General features: G+C 33.8%; 2 protein-coding genes across 3 annotated transcripts; both read left to right on the top strand.

Moving 5' to 3' along the window:
* Positions 1–332: 332 nt before the first annotated feature.
* Positions 333–5,794, top strand: LOC110726313. 2 transcript variants are annotated; one of them, XM_021905767.1, is made up of 4 exons: positions 333–2,801; positions 2,885–3,362; positions 3,483–3,822; positions 4,598–5,794. In XM_021905767.1, coding segments are annotated over exons 2-4 (1,065 nt in total). In that variant the 5' UTR covers positions 333–2,801; positions 2,885–3,360; the 3' UTR covers positions 5,321–5,794. The 2 variants fall into 2 exon arrangements, with proteins under 2 accessions (XP_021761459.1, XP_021761458.1); XM_021905766.1 differs by having other exon boundaries at positions 333–3,362.
* Positions 2,140–3,354, top strand: LOC110726257 (protein ALP1-like). Its single transcript, XM_021905713.1, has 3 exons — positions 2,140–2,487; positions 2,576–2,801; positions 2,885–3,354. The coding sequence occupies exons 1-3, from the start codon at positions 2,140–2,142 to the stop codon at positions 3,352–3,354; spliced, it is 1,044 nt and encodes a 347-aa protein (XP_021761405.1).
* Positions 5,795–15,770: the final 9,976 nt, after the last annotated feature.

Below are 15,770 nucleotides of genomic sequence, written 5' to 3'. Positions count from 1 at the left end.
AAAAGAAAAAAAAAATCAATTCCACAATCATCTAAAACCGCACTCTAAATGCTTCAAATTCGAAAAAAATATCAAAAATAAGCACCAAGAAAAGATCATAAATGTAATAATTCTTAGCTTCAACGAATCAAAAAGGCGAAAACAAAATGGTAAACGTACCGCATAGCAACGAGCAGCTGATAGTTCGAGTAATTGGGGGAAAACCCTAAAGTTTGAAATTGGAAGGAAAGAATTAGGGTTTTTGAGGGTCGGAAAAATCCCTAAAATGATGAATGGTGTGCAGTAGAAATGATGATTTGTGTTGTTAACATGAAACTCATTTCCAATGGCTAGATTGTGTTGGCCTCAATTTTACTGCAGAAATTGGAAGGGGTGAGTTTTTTCAGTTCAAAGAAATTGCAATTGATAATTTATTTTTATTTTTTTTTTGTTTTGTTTTTTCTTCACACTAAGGGGGTGTTTGGTATAGGTTTTCTAAAGGGGTGGAAACGGAATCATGTTAGTGTTTCCGTTACATTGTGTTTGGTTACGGACTAAAGTAACACAAACCGTTAGTAAGTGGTAATCATTTCCACCCAATTGTTTCCGCCGTAATGAGTGAGGAAACAGATTCTCTTTCCTTCCTTTAACACAAAAAATACAGAAAACTCTTCTCCCTCCTCTTCGCTCGCTCGATTTTCTACTGCAAATCTCTAGATCTTGCTAGACGATTCTACAAGGAAAGCTGCAATTCTCCAGATCTTGCTCCTAAATTTTCAATTTTCTACTGCAAATATCAGGTTTGCTATCTTCATTTCTCTCGTTCAATTTCTAGGGTTCATGCAATATCAATTTTGCCGTTTCTGGTTTGAATTATTTACTTGCTTGTTCGATTGAATTTTTTTTTTATCTTTTGTTGATTTTCTGCTGAATTTGATAGTATATAATTATATATTGCTATTATTGCTATTATTGCTATAATTGTTGATTATTGCTATACTCGCTCGACAATATACATGACTCTGATTTAGATATAATTACAATGTTGTATTTGCTAATCTGCGTGATTGGTGGAGCATTCTTTGTTGATTAACTAGATATTGATATAATTACTATGTTTTATTTGCTAATCTGCGTGATTGGTGGAACATTCTTTGTTGATTGCTGTTGTTTTGCTGTTTATCGGGTTCAAGGGTTGGAGGTGAACTTATGAGAGGTGGATGGGGTTTCTGGTGGTGAGGATCGGTGGTGTTTTTGATTGGGTAAGTGAATGTCATGGTGATGGTGGTTTTTGGGTGAGTTTTGAAGTTAAGGATGGTAGTATATTTTACCTGGAACGCCTGGAAACGTATCAGTATCAAGTGAGTAATTCGACAATGGGATGACGAATGATTTCATCCGATTTGTGCAGTATTTGGATATTCATAATAGCTGTCAATTTTTTTTGTTTTTTTATTTTTGTTTTTCGGAAAGAGTCAAATGCAGTAGTTTTTCTACTATTAAATCTCCAATTTTATTGAACTTTCATTTAAACATCATACCATCAAGCCATCTACTTGATTAATAATGTATAATTCGTATGTATGAACTAAATGATATTGGTTATGACTTTTTTTTCCTTTATTATATGGGGGACAGGGGTTGGCTTGGGTAGATTAATTTATAAATTCTTAAACGAATGTCTAATTGGTATTGATTGTTGTTAACACACCAAATTATTTCTATCTAATTGATAGAGGATATTGCGTGCTTATTATATATATTCAACCTCTTATATGTTGTAATTGCGTGCTTATTATATAATAAATAAAATCATTTTCTAGTTTTCTATCGCAGACGATTACCCTCATGTATGTTATTGCTCCATCCGGCCAAAAATCAGATTATGTTGATCGATGATGTATTTGTTTCTTGTATTTTAATGGTTTTTTATGGGTAATATATTGATACTATTGTATATTTTTTGGACTAGTTTTTCAAGATTTCTACAATGCCCCGACTTATGCGTTCCTCAAGGAAGAAAAAGCTAAAACAAATACAACTAGTTATTTCAATGGTTATTATTATTTGATGATGTATTGGATGTGGCATATGATGTGTGTTGTTACAATAAAGGGTGTTCAATTGAAAGAAAGAAAAAGAAACAAAAAGTTGCTACGAATGTTAGTTTTGAGAGGGCTTTATAAAGAGAGTGATGTGAAATGCAAGAGTGAGCTTCGCGTTAATAGAAGAACTTTCAATATTATTTGTGAGATGCTTAGAGACATTGGTGGTTTGAGTGGAACAAAAAACATGTCACTTCAAGAGATCGTAGCCATGTTTTTATACACGTTGGCTCACCACAAGAAGAATAGGTCTATTGGACAATATTTCTTTAGAAGTGGAGAAACCGTGAGCCGACAATTTCACCTTTGTCTAAGGGCTCTTCTCAAATTACACGAAGTATTACTTTACAATCCCACACCAATATTAGATGATTGTGAAGATGAAAGGTGGAAATTTTTCAAGGTATTGGTCTTTTTTAAGCCCCTAAGTTTTTCTAGGATTTTCTTATTTTTGATTGTATGTAAGTAATATTTTTTTTTTATTTTTGTAGAATTGTTTAGGGGCATTAGATGGGACTTACATTAATGTAAATGTGCCTTCACAAGAACGACCAAAATATAGAACAAGAAAAGGAACAATTGCTATGAATGTATTGGGTGTTTGTGCACCCAATTTGCAATTTATTTATGTTCTTCCTGGTTGGGAAGGTTCGGCCCATGATATGCGTGTACTTCGCAATGCTCTCTCTAGACCAAACGGTTTTAGGGTACCTCGAGGTAAGTGAAGCTCATTCTTTTGTGAGTGTATAAGTTTTGTTAGTTTTGGTAGGTAGTAATCCTTTCCTTTAATAACTTTGAAGGTAATTATTATTTGGTTGATGCGGGATATACGAATTGTGAGGGTTTTCTTGCTCCATATAGAGGTCAAAGATACCATTTAAAAGAATGGACGGATCAACAACCCGAAAGTGTCGAGGAGTTCTATAACATGAAACATGCTAGGGCGCGAAATGTGATTGAGAGATGTTTTGGCCTACTTAAAGGAAGATGGAGTATTCTTAGAAGTCCTTCATTTTTCCCTATAAGAACTCATGGACGTATCGTGATGGCTTGTTGCTTATTGCATAATCTAATTAGAAAATTCATGCCTACGGATGATATAAACGAAGATGAATTGAATGAATCCGATGATGATTCCGAAAGTGATTCCGATGATGAAAGGGAATTTATTACAAGTGTTGCTACTTCGGATCATTGGACCAATTTTAGAAACAAATTAGCCCAAGATATGTTTAATGATTGGAGGGCGAGAGGTAGACATGGTCAATAGCAAAAAATGTATGATTTTTTTTACCTTCGATTATATTATAGACATGGTCATCTGCCTTCTGTTCTTTTTATTTCTAATTTGCCTACTGTTATTTCTAATCTGCCTTATGTTATTTCTAATTTGCTTAGGATGGAGGCTAGCAATCGAGGAAGAGGTAAAAATAAAAGGTATTGGACGTATGAAGAAGATGTAGTTCTAATAAGATATTTGCATGAGTTGAGTTGCGATTCGAAGTGGAAGTGTGATAATGGGTTTAAGAATGGTTACATGAATAAGTTGGAAGAGATGATCAATGGTGTACTTCCTAATTGTGGCTTGAGAGCAGTTCCCCACATTGAGTCGAGGATCAAGCATTGGTCGGAGAAATATAGTGCATTTGCAGAAATGCTATCCACCTCGGGATTTGGATGGGATGCTGAGAAGAAATTGTTGCAAGTAGACAAGGTCGTGTACGATGAATGGGTGAAGGTATGAACTGCTATTTCATTCTTCTTTGTTCATTTTTTTCAATTACACTTTAGAACTGCTGCTCTGCTGGACAGTTGTGTGTAAAGGTATGAATGGGTGAAGGTATGAACTGCTGCTGGACAGGGAGAGAAGCAGTGTGTGTAATGGAAGGGGGAAGGGAGGGGAATAGGTGATAGGGGAGAGGGGTAGGTGCTGGACAGTTTATATATGAATTATGTACTGCTACAAATGCTCATTTTGCTTTAAATCTATACCTGGTTTCTTTGTGTTGCCATGTATGAAGCATGGCTGGTCTTTTGTGCAGGTTTTTACGAGGTTAAAAATTAGATATATGTCTGTTTTAGGGGAAGTGCTGTCAAATTTTCTGCAGATTATTCATGGATTAAAAAAAAAACCTGGAAGAGATTCAAGTGTCCTAAGAATGCAAGCTGGAATTGGAAGCAAGTGTGGAGAATAAGAGATATTATGAAATCTGGTTCTTGTGGTGATATATGGATTGATGATGCTAAAAGGCTACACAATAGCTAGTGGTTATAAGTGCAAAAGAAGCTTGGGCAGAATGACTTTTTATGTAATTTTCTTTGCTGGGGCTGTTTCTTGGGGTAAGGGGTGCTGGTGCTTTGTGTGTTGTATTGCAGTCTGCTTTGGACTGTGGTGATTATTGTTGATGATTGTTTCTATTATATTTTTTGTGGTTTTATTTTCTGTGATTAACAGTTGCCTGGTTCAGTTCTGATTTTCATGTTTTGACTTGTTGCATTCTCTTATATGGCAGACTCATAAGAAAGCTAAAGGGTTGTTTGGAGTTCCATTCATTCACTATGAAACTCTTGCGGAGATATACGCAAAAGACAAAGCTACCGGAGATGCAAGTGAGTCGTTTGTTGATGCTATAGAAGAAATGGGTCAAGAGATTGATAAGCAACCATTCAATGTCGAGAGTGATGAAGAAGATGATGTGAATTCTACTCATTCGGACACTTATTCTTCTACAAGTCAATCCGGAAAACGCCCCATGAAGATAGAGGATGATCATATAACTCCTTCAAAAATGGCAAAAGTGAAGGCTTCTACAATTCATTCTTCCGCAAGTGATTCTACTACTCAATCCGGAAAACCCTCTATAAAGGCGAAGGAGACTAAGGTGAAAGGAAAGAACAAGGTAAATTTGAAGAGTTTGTGTAGGAATGATGATGATGATTTGGTGGCCTCCCTCCATGATTGTTCCAACAATTTTGGGAAGATATTTGAAAATATCAATGTTAATCTCGGGACTATGGCTAGTGCATGGTCTAAAGCGGAAGAAAGGGAGCAAAGAATGGATGAAAAGGTGAACAAGGTATTGGACGAGGTGATGAAGTTAGATGGCATTTCTCCATCCGAAGCTTTAGAGGTTGCTACTATTCTCATGGCGGAAGAACATAAGCTTCGCATCTTCTATCAAGCACCATTTAATATGAAAAAACAATATGCAATTGATCTTCTTAAGAAGAAGTAGCAACTTGAGCAATGTCTTTGTTTTTTTGTTGAACATATGCAACTTGAGCAATATAGGTTATTTTATTATTAGTCAATGTTTGGATAATTAATGAGTGTCAACTTTGCTATATATATATATATATATTCAATACAGGTTATTTTATTTTTTTTTATCTTTTTTTTACCATAAAAAAATGTAGCATAGACAATATTATATTATTCATTCTTATTTTTCATTTCCGTTTGTTATACCAAACAAGAGGAAATGGAATGGTGATAATTGTTTCCGTTTCCTTTGATGTACCAAACAACTAGTAAGGGTAACACTTTTTGTTACCTTTTCCCCTCCTAATTTATTTCCATTCCGTTTCCTATACTAACTCCATACCAAACACCCCCTAAGGTTTGAGTATGACAAGTTAAGGGTGAGAGTTCGATTTTCGGTTTAAATTTGGCGTTTGAATTTATATTCGTTTTTGGATTGTGAATTTGTGAGTCCACTTCAATCTGATATGTCAGTGATTTCCATCCAATCAAATCCAATTAGGTAATATGAATTCGATCTCAAATTCAATTAATCAATGATAATACGATATTTGGTCGGTCTTTTATAAATAAGATGATCTTTTGATTATCATAATATGATACCACCTAGTAACCGCCTTAAATAGGTTATTACCGTTGGAAACCTGTTTAATAAGTGGCATGGGTTAATAAGTTACGTAAAATTAAAATCAAGTTTTTAATAATTAAAAAAAAAAAAGTCTTAACTAATCAAGTAGTGACAAGTGTTACACTTAACCTGTTGATCAAGTTACCAACCGGTCACAACCTTTTTAAAGTGATACTATCCAAAGATTGTATTATTTTAGAATAATAAGAATGTTGTCTTACAAATCCAAAACATCTATTAACTATTACTAATACTACGTACAAAACATGCTGACATCAATAAGGGAGACATGCCAACTTCTCATGAAATTTTTTCCCGCCAAACCTATTTTTGACATCATCCTTTTTTTCTCTCTCTCTTTTCTTTTTCTTATAAGTTCAAAGACTAAATAAATACAAGTACAATATTTATTTCAAAATTAATAAATTAGATTATGATTACATATTTTTCAAATAAAGAATATTGACAACTATGTTAAACATAAATAGATATTTAATCCATGCAACGCACGGGACTAAACTAGTTGACTTATAAGCATTAGGTGTTAAAGGATGTGTTTCGTTCACCTTTTCAAAAAAAAAAAAAAAAAAAAAAAAAAAAAAAAAAAGAGCTAAATGGCTAATCAGGTTTGATTAGATCCAATCATGTCGACATAGAGCTATCAAAAGTTCACCTAACCCGACACAATTTACCCATTTTCGATCATGACACAACCTGTTTGACCCCATCATGAAAAAAACAGAAGTAAGTAGCTTTATTCAAGGGTAATAAGTTAAGTTCAGGTAAAAAGATATTATTTTAAATTAATAATATAAATTAATATAATCATCTTATAAGTTTTAAAAAAGTCTAAAAAGCATAACATCAACAGATTACTTTTAAAATGGATAAATTATCCATTTAATTTCAAATTGCTCGGTTTTTGGATCCAAAAACTCTCAATTTGATATAAATTAAAAATCCATTTTTCAAGAAAAAATATAATAAAATTAGGTACGGACTATTTGGTTTAGAATTGTTTGTTCATTGAATTATATCCAAAACCCCTAACTTCTAGAGTATGTGTCAAAAGTTGATTTAACCTAAAAAATTGACAATAATCCAAACCTTATTACTTTTAATCCGATAAATTATAGCTAAAATAAGATGTCAATAATGTTAGTAGTATTTGATGTTTTGTTAAAGGTGAAGGATTTATACATTTACTAGTTGAAGCCCGTGAGATACGCGATTTGTTTGTATTTTTCAAATAAAATATTTTACTAAATATATATTTATGTGATAAACTTTGTGATTTTATTCGCTTGCTTACTACTTGAACTTTTTATTATAAAATAAATTATTAAATTTGTTTCTCATATTTAGATAAAATTCCTAATATAAAAAGATAATATTTTATTTCACAAAAGTTCATACGTGGCTAGCCACACCGTATGGTCGGGATTACTTAGTCAGGGGTTACTCGGTTGGTCAAAGGTTACTCGGTTGGTTAAGGGACAGAAAACACGCTGATTTTATTTTTATAATTAATATAAAATTTTAGATCTAAAATAAATTGTATTTTACGTGGCATAATTCTACTGTAGAGTTTTAAAAATATTAATACTACGTGGCACTCTAATAATTTTTTAAAAATTAAAATCCTACGTGGCGCTCTAAAATCTTGGGAAAAAACTCCCTTATATATATAACTAGTTTTGTACTCGGGCGATGCCCAGGTGGTTGATAAAATTTTAAGATAATATTTTTACTTGAATGTTAAATACGGACAATAATTCGTTCTGATAATGTAGGATATTTAAACATACGATATCATATGGCTTATATTTATATGATAGTGTACTTTTTATAGTTTTGTTTTTTAATAGATATCTATGACTTGAAATAATTTTCACTAAACTGAAAGTATTTTTACCAAAAGTAAATTTATTTTACTGATTAAAACTTATTGTTACTGATTCTCTAATATTTTTTTAAAATAAATTAAATAACAATGCATTTTTTATGCGGCTAGCCACACCATCTGGCCGGACAAAGTAACCCTTATAAAACTGACCGAGTTACCCCTGTAATACTAACTGAGTAACCTCTAACACTGACTACGTAACCCCTATCTATAACACTAACTAAGTAACCCCTATAGAACTAACAAAGTAACTCTTGTAATAGTTGGTGACACGGTTTGGCCAGCTACGTATAAAAATTTTGTGATTAAATATATTGTAAATGGATCTTATTAATTTTAAAGAACTTTTTAAAACGAATTTGATGGTGAAAATAGAACTGAGTTCACTACAAGAAAACAGCTGGATTCCGACAGAATTTTTCCGTCGGAAAAGGGCCTTCCGACGGAATTCCGTCGGAATAAGACTATCGCAATACCCTTCGTAGGAAATTTGACGTTTACCGAGGGAAATTCCGTAGGAAGCCACTTTTCCGACGGAATCAATTCTGTCGAAGCTTATTTTGACTTTAAACGAGAGTCGTCGCAATTTTCCGAGGAAAAAAATTCCGTCATAACATATCCTCTTCCGACGTAAAATTCCGTCGGAACATGTCCTTTTCCGACGAAAAATTATGTCGGAAGCTCTTACTTTTCGACAGAATATTCTATCGGAAGAGGATATGTTCCGACGAAAAATTCCGTCGGAAGACGGAAGATTCCGACGACTAATTCAGTCGGAAAGTAAGAGCTTCCGACGGATTTTTTCGTCGGAATAGTCCTGTTTATTTAGCAAATTAAATGATTTAATTTGAATTTCGTCACCTATATATCCTGCACCTAATTTAAGATAACTTTGATTTGATGATTTAATTACGAAAATATTTTTATATATTTATTTATAATAATGTATACATTTTGTGCAACTATAAAACATAATCTAAATCTAAATACATACTATATACACAAATTCTAAGCTACAGTCGGAGTACTTTGCCCTGCACCGCCGCTACCCGGGTCGTTCGTGGGGTCTCGATGCTGATGTGGAATGATGGAACATGGGTCGTTGCTGGAGAATCGACGCATCATCTCTTCATACCTCTCTTAGTTTCTCCTTTCTATTTCGGCCAATCGAGCCTCCATCTCGACTTCCATTTCACTCTACATAGCTTGCACCCTCTCCTCCACCCTCTGCTCTACCCTCTATTCCACCTGATCCTGCATCTGGGAAAGAAAGGAAGGCGTGTACTGCTGGGAAGACTTGGAACCTGAACCCTTCTTGTTGCCATAATACAGTTCTGCACCTTGGCCAAGTCCCTTCACACGACCCTTGTTGTTGCGACCACCTACAGTTTCCTAATACAACTCATTTGGACTCTTCCGAATCCCTTGGGTGCTTGCTTCTTCAACTTTCTTCTGGTAGGCCTCCTACAAGATACACATATGAAAAGGTGCACACAGATTTAAGTTAAAATCAGCTTCCTGAACAAAATAGAACCAAGTAAGGCCTATATGACCTATTCTTTGGCTATTTTCTACATTTCTTACCAAATGAACCATTTCTTTCTCATAACATGTCTATTATAGGTAGTCCTAGATGTACATGCCTTGAAATCACAAAAAAAATAAACTCCCTAAGTTTACCCTTGGAAGTCTACCCTTGGAAGTCTGCTTGTATCGGTCGCTGCCACACGCCCTACACATAGACAGTTGAGCATCATCCTTCTAAAACAACATACATCCTTTCGGGAAAGTATGAATCCTTTCATGAGGCAGTTCCAAGCCCTTCACAATCTTCTTCACCTCATAGAATGTATCGGCCATATGATTGTTGTTAGGAATTGCTTCACTGAGCAAAGAAACAAACCCATCAACACATGTGTGGGGCAGATTATACTCGCACTTTAGACTAGTGATTCTAGCGGCCATCTCTAACACAGACAACGAACTCCCTTCTTATAATGGCCTTTCAGAAGCCTTCAACAAATCCAGAAAATGCTTAGCTTGTGCATTAGGCTCCTCCTCTGATGAAACACTAGCCTGCTCGGAATGCCCTTGATCTTGACTATGACCAAAAGCATCGAAAACCATTTCACGATATTCATTGGACCCCCGTTCAGGAACACTCGGAAACCCTTCCCCGTGACACATCCACTCATAGTAATTAGATATAAAACCTGTGCGAAACAGATGAATTTTAACCGTTTTTGGATCCCAAAGTCGTTTGTTCTTACATTTAGCACATGGACACCTAACTTCATTCGGGTTACTACTCTCGGGATTATCTTTGACGTATTGAATGAATTCATCAACCCTTTCACGAACTCTGGATTAATACTTTTCCCAACCTTCCTTTCATACATCCAGCTACGTTCTGTTCGTTTCATGATTACAAATTCTACACAACTCACGCATATGTATAATCACATTAGTCATAAAGCGTATTTCCTAGTCATTATCCATCAAAGTGTTATGGAAATGCAACTGAGATTTGAAATGCTTCCAAAGGGTCCTTAACACTCCAACCTAACCCATCCTTGTACGCTTAATCTCACTAGTGAATGTAAGCCAGGTTTTCAATTCTATGGAAAATCCGCCAGCATTTCCCTACAATTCTCCAAGTACACGATGTAGGCGATTAAACACACCTACATATGTACCCAGAGAACATTGTATAGAAATGAAAAGGCAGGATTTTCCCTAGAATCAATAGCAAGGCATACATTCACCACGTAAGTGAGAATAAGCGTACAAGGACAATCCCAACCAGGGACTATTCAAGACATACTCCTAATGTGTATGCCTTGAACGGGTGTCTAGGCAAATGATTATGCAAATGATTCATTTACAAAATATATAAAGTAAAGGACACATGCATTATACTAAACAAATATATATCATAATTAAACTAAACTAAACAAATAAATGAGCACAATTATTAAATATTATATTAAACATTATATCAAACAAAAATATTAAACTAAATAAACTAACATACATTATATTAAACTAAACTAATATACATTATTATATTAAACTAAACCAAACTAAACTAACATATTATAATACAACAATTAACAACTAAACTTAAATAAACTAAACTAAACTAACATATCATAATACAACACATTCATTTCAAATATTTCAACATATTAAAATAAATGTAAATACAACAAATTGTATACACTACACTAAAAACAATAATAAACTAACATATATCTAAATACAATTAGTCATTAACATGCCAAGTATAAACTAAACTAAGAATTTTAGGGTTTATATAGTCTCTAACCTGTAGATTTGTACTTGTTACTGACAATCAAACCAAGTACCTCTACAAATCCTACAAAGAATTCAAATTAAAAACTTAATTCCTATTTATGCTGTCAATTTTTTTTAAAAAAAAAAATACAAAAAAAAAGGGGGCAAGACTAACTGGGGCTGCAGACCGAGCGGCGGCGTTGAAGTCACAAGGCGACGGCAAAGTCACGGCTGGTGGTGGTGGTGAAATCCGGTGGCTGTTGACATGGTGGTGGTTAGGGTTTCACGAAAAAAAAAGAAAGTGGCAAAGAAACTTACTGGATGGCGGCGTTGGAGCAACAGGGGACGGAGGCTTCACGGCTGGTGGTTGTGGTAAAACCCATGGTGCCTGTTGACGAAAAAGTTTGATAATAAATAAATAACTAAATAAATAAATAAGTACACTTACCAATGGCGGCGGCGTGGCTGAGGCGGCTCGGTGGTGGTCGCCGGAACGACAGTCGCCGGAACTCCACCTCTCTCTCTCTCTTCCACTTTCTCTTTCTCTTCCTCTTTCTCTATCTTTTCCTCTTTCTCTCTCTTCCTTTCTCTCTCTTCGTTTTTCTGAATTTGGGCAAAGAAGGTGGTTTGACTTTTTTTTTATTTTTTTATTTTGTTAATAGTTCCGACGGAACTATTTCCCTCGGAAATTACAGATTCCGATGGAATATTCCGCCGGAAAAAATTTTCCGATGGAATATTCCGTCGGAAGATGTAATTTCCGAGGGACTTTCCGTCGCAAGATACATTTTCCGGCGGAATTTTCTGACAGACACAAATTCCGTCGGAAAATTCAAAATTTCCGACAGAATTTTTGTTCGTCGGAACAATTCCGTCGGAAAACAGCCTATTTCTAGTAGTGGTTATAGGATATTTATTAAAAGTTATGATTAATTTTGTATATATGAAATATTAGAATTCTATCGATAATAAAACTTTATACAACATTTTTATCTTAAAAAATCTATCCAAAAATCGCATACTTAGAATCATATGTGTCACAATAATACCTATTTATCTCCTACGTGGCGCGACACTTGGCGAAAAACTGGAATGCCAAGTGTCTCTTTCTCGTGGCCTGACTGCGAGAACGACTTTATTTATTAGTGATATGACTAGTTTTGTACCCGGGCGATGCCCAGGTTGATAAAGTTTTAAGATAATATTTTTACTTGAATGTTAAATACGGTCAAATAAATCGTTCTAATAATGTATGATATTTAGATATACGATATCATATGGCTTATATTTATATATAGTGTACTTTTTGTAGTTTTATTTGTAAGTATATATTTATATTATTACTATTAACAAGAAATTATATTTATTGAACTTAAATTATTTTCACTTTCACCAAACTAAAATTATTTTTTATTGATTAAAACTTATTTTTATTGATTCTCTAATATTTTCTTAAATAAGTTAAATAACAATGCATTTTGTATGTGGCTAGCTACACCATTTGGGCGGACAAAGTAATACCTATAAAACTGACCAAGTAACCCTATAATACTAACTGAGTAACCTTTAACACTACTGTAGGGAATATTTCAAACATCAACTTTGAGCCCCATTGTGATCATGCATCTAAACATGGTGGCGTCCAAAGGGAAACAAACTAGAGATAAAAGAGTCGCCAACAAGTTTTAGGAACTTGTAAACCGTTCACGGGTGTGAAGGTTACACCCCATTCACGATCACGGAGATCGCTAACTCCATAGTAGTCCGGAACCATGACTAGATATTCGGGGATGATGGTACGAATCCAACCTAAAAGAAATTGAACCTGCCTTAAATCGGCCTTTACTAAATTCTTATGATATTCATGTGCAATCTCCGATCAACATACATACAACAAGTTAGCCCTAACTTGTTTAATCTACGTTGGTTGTTTATTAATGCACAAATAAATCTATTATTGGCGATCACTTGAATTAAAATCATATTAGCCTAAATCAAATTATTAATTATCTTATTAGGCGTGATTTCAAGTACAAATTCCCTTTAAACCTGCAGAAAAGGCGCGATCAAGCAATAATAAAAAATAAAAAATAATCAAGCAACATAATAATTAGTAATACAACAATCATCATCATAATCATCATAATATCATTAAATCATGATTAATAGCAAGATCCTAGGCATGATACTAAACGGATTAATAACAAACCCTAGCATGTCACTAAATAATAATAATGATTAAAGCTTTATCCTAAACATGATACTAGAAATCATGATATTAGAAATATTAATTAACACCCTAAACATGATACTAGCAAGCATGATAATATTAGAAATATTAATTAAGCATCCTAACATGATACTAGGAATTAAAATAATATTCTAAGCATGATTTGCATATCAAAAACGAGGAATAGGGATAGTAGATCTACTCACTTTCATGCCTCGTACCTCTTTATATCAAAACAATACACACGTTAGTAACTTCAAGAAAGATTAAATCAAACAAATAAATCAAATAAGAATTAAACTATAGATTTGGGACCAAACCCTCAGAACTATCAACCTTTCACGTCGGGGTCGAAGGAAACTTCGATAAGAGTTTGGAGTATTCAAAGCTCGTGAAGGGAGTATGGTGAATAATATCAAAAAGGGTGTTGGGATGTGTTGAGGCTAAGCTAAGGCTAGAAAGAAAGAGAGAGAGAAAAGCTTTTAGCTTAGAAAGGGGATTAGATGATGATTATTGGTAATCAAGCTTGTTGATGATTGAAAATGGGGTAATACGACCTCTATTTTTAGGAAAAAAAGGGTCGAAAGATTAGAAAAGATCCGAATTCGAATCGGAATAAAACTCTTGCGATAGGCAGCAGTTTTTGCGGTTTTTGTTTTTATCATAACTTTTAATCCAGAAGTTGGAATAAAATAAAATAATATGTCGTTAGAAATATCTTGATTTCTACTTTCCAACCCAATTACAATCAGATTAAAATATTTTGTAGAATAAAAGATATGATCGAAATAGTGGAACGGTGTCAGTTTTGGATAGAGTTTGGTATTTCGTTCATATCTTTTTCGTTATAGCTCGGAATTAGGATTATGATATATCATTGGAAAGATAAATTTCAAGGGCTATCCAATAATATAAAATTTGGATAAAAATTATGAGACACAAAAATCATATCTGAACATATTTGAATTTGAATGAACAAGGACTTTCAAAAAGAGGAGTTTTATTCAATTTCAAACTCTTTGATCTTTATCTTTCAAAAAGGATAGATTATAACCTTCTAGAGGCTTCTAGAAGTTCCTAATGAATCCTTATTGGTTTAGGAATGGGATTAAGGTATTGGACCCTCCACATGATTATTGGGTCGTAGGTAAGGTGGACTTAGGTTCGGTTTGGGCTTGGTTTAGTTTTTTTGCCATAACTTATTTATTTTAAGTCGTATTTGGGCTTATAATATATCGTTGGAAAGCTCTTTTCAAACCCCATCCAACTATACAATAATTGGACTAGGATTATGCACTAAAAAAAACTTATTTGGACGATTTTATAAAGATGACACAAAATGAATGATTTTCAAAGACACGAAATGAATGATTTTGGGTTTAAAGGCACGAAATAAATGATTTTGGTCTAAAACTTTTTAGGAAAGGTTAGAAATGGTCAAGGCTAAAGGGAAATTCATGAGACTCTTCAACTCTTCACCTAACTCGATAATCAAAGACGTGAAAAGTACTCATCACTGGGTGTGGTTTTTGGGGAGACACAATCAGGTGTCTACAACTATTGACCAAGTAACCCCTATCTATAACACTGATTGAGTAACCGCTATAACACTGACCAAGTAACCCGTATAGCACTAACAAAGTAACTCTTGTAATAGTTGGTGACATAATTTGGCCAGTTACGTATAAAAGTTTGTGATTAAATATATTATAATGGATCTTATTGTAAAGAACTTTCTAAAACAAATTTGATGATGGAAATAGAACAGAGTTATAGGATAGTTATTAAAAGTTATGATTAATTTTGTATATATGAAATATTAGAATTCTATCGATAATTAAACTCTATACAACAATTTAATCTTAAAAAATCTATCCAAAAATCGCTTACTTAGTATCATATGTATCACAATAATACCTATTTTTTGCCTGCGTGGCACGACACTTGGCGAAAATCTGGAATACCAAGTGTCACTATCTTGTGACCTGCTTGCGAGACTGGCTTTATCCCCTGGCGTTGCCCGGATACCCATTTTAAAGAGTGTACTTATTTGCAAGCATGTTTTGCATTATTAGTATTTTTAAAAAAATGTTAGATACAGAAAAAGAGTAGAAACACTACCTATTATTCTTTTTTCACGTTTGTTATTATTTTCTGTTTTTGTAAGTTGCACTATATTTACTTGGTCTACTACAACCAATGTTTGCGAATTATACATAAAAAAATATATATAATTAAAATATTGTTTATCAAAGTTCTATGTCGACATATGTGCTAAATTTCAAGGAGACTAAAATAATAGAGGGAGCATAATTTTATGAAAAGAAGAGTGCGTCGGTAAAAAAAATAATAAAAAGTTAAAA

This window comes from Chenopodium quinoa, unplaced genomic scaffold (assembly GCF_001683475.1).
Source record: "Chenopodium quinoa cultivar QQ74 unplaced genomic scaffold, ASM168347v1, whole genome shotgun sequence".
Taxonomy (NCBI): domain Eukaryota; kingdom Viridiplantae; phylum Streptophyta; class Magnoliopsida; order Caryophyllales; family Amaranthaceae; genus Chenopodium; species Chenopodium quinoa.
The sequence above is the reverse complement of the archived record's forward strand: the minus strand, read 5'-3'. Positions and strand labels throughout refer to the sequence as shown.

What these genes read in the sequence shown, in the direction of transcription:
- LOC110726257 (XM_021905713.1), top strand. Translation starts at nt 2,140, where the DNA reads ATGTTAGTTTTGAGAGGGCTTTATAAAGAGAGTGATGTGAAATGCAAG. An exon ending in AAAGGTGGAAATTTTTCAAG is followed by an intron (nt 2,488 to 2,575) that starts GTATTGGTCTTT and finishes TTATTTTTGTAG; the next exon opens with AATTGTTTAGGGGCATTAGA. An exon ending in CGGTTTTAGGGTACCTCGAG is followed by an intron (nt 2,802 to 2,884) that starts GTAAGTGAAGCT and finishes ATAACTTTGAAG; the next exon opens with GTAATTATTATTTGGTTGAT.
- LOC110726313 (XM_021905767.1), top strand. An exon ending in TGTACGATGAATGGGTGAAG is followed by an intron (nt 3,823 to 4,597) that starts GTATGAACTGCT and finishes CTTATATGGCAG; the next exon opens with ACTCATAAGAAAGCTAAAGG.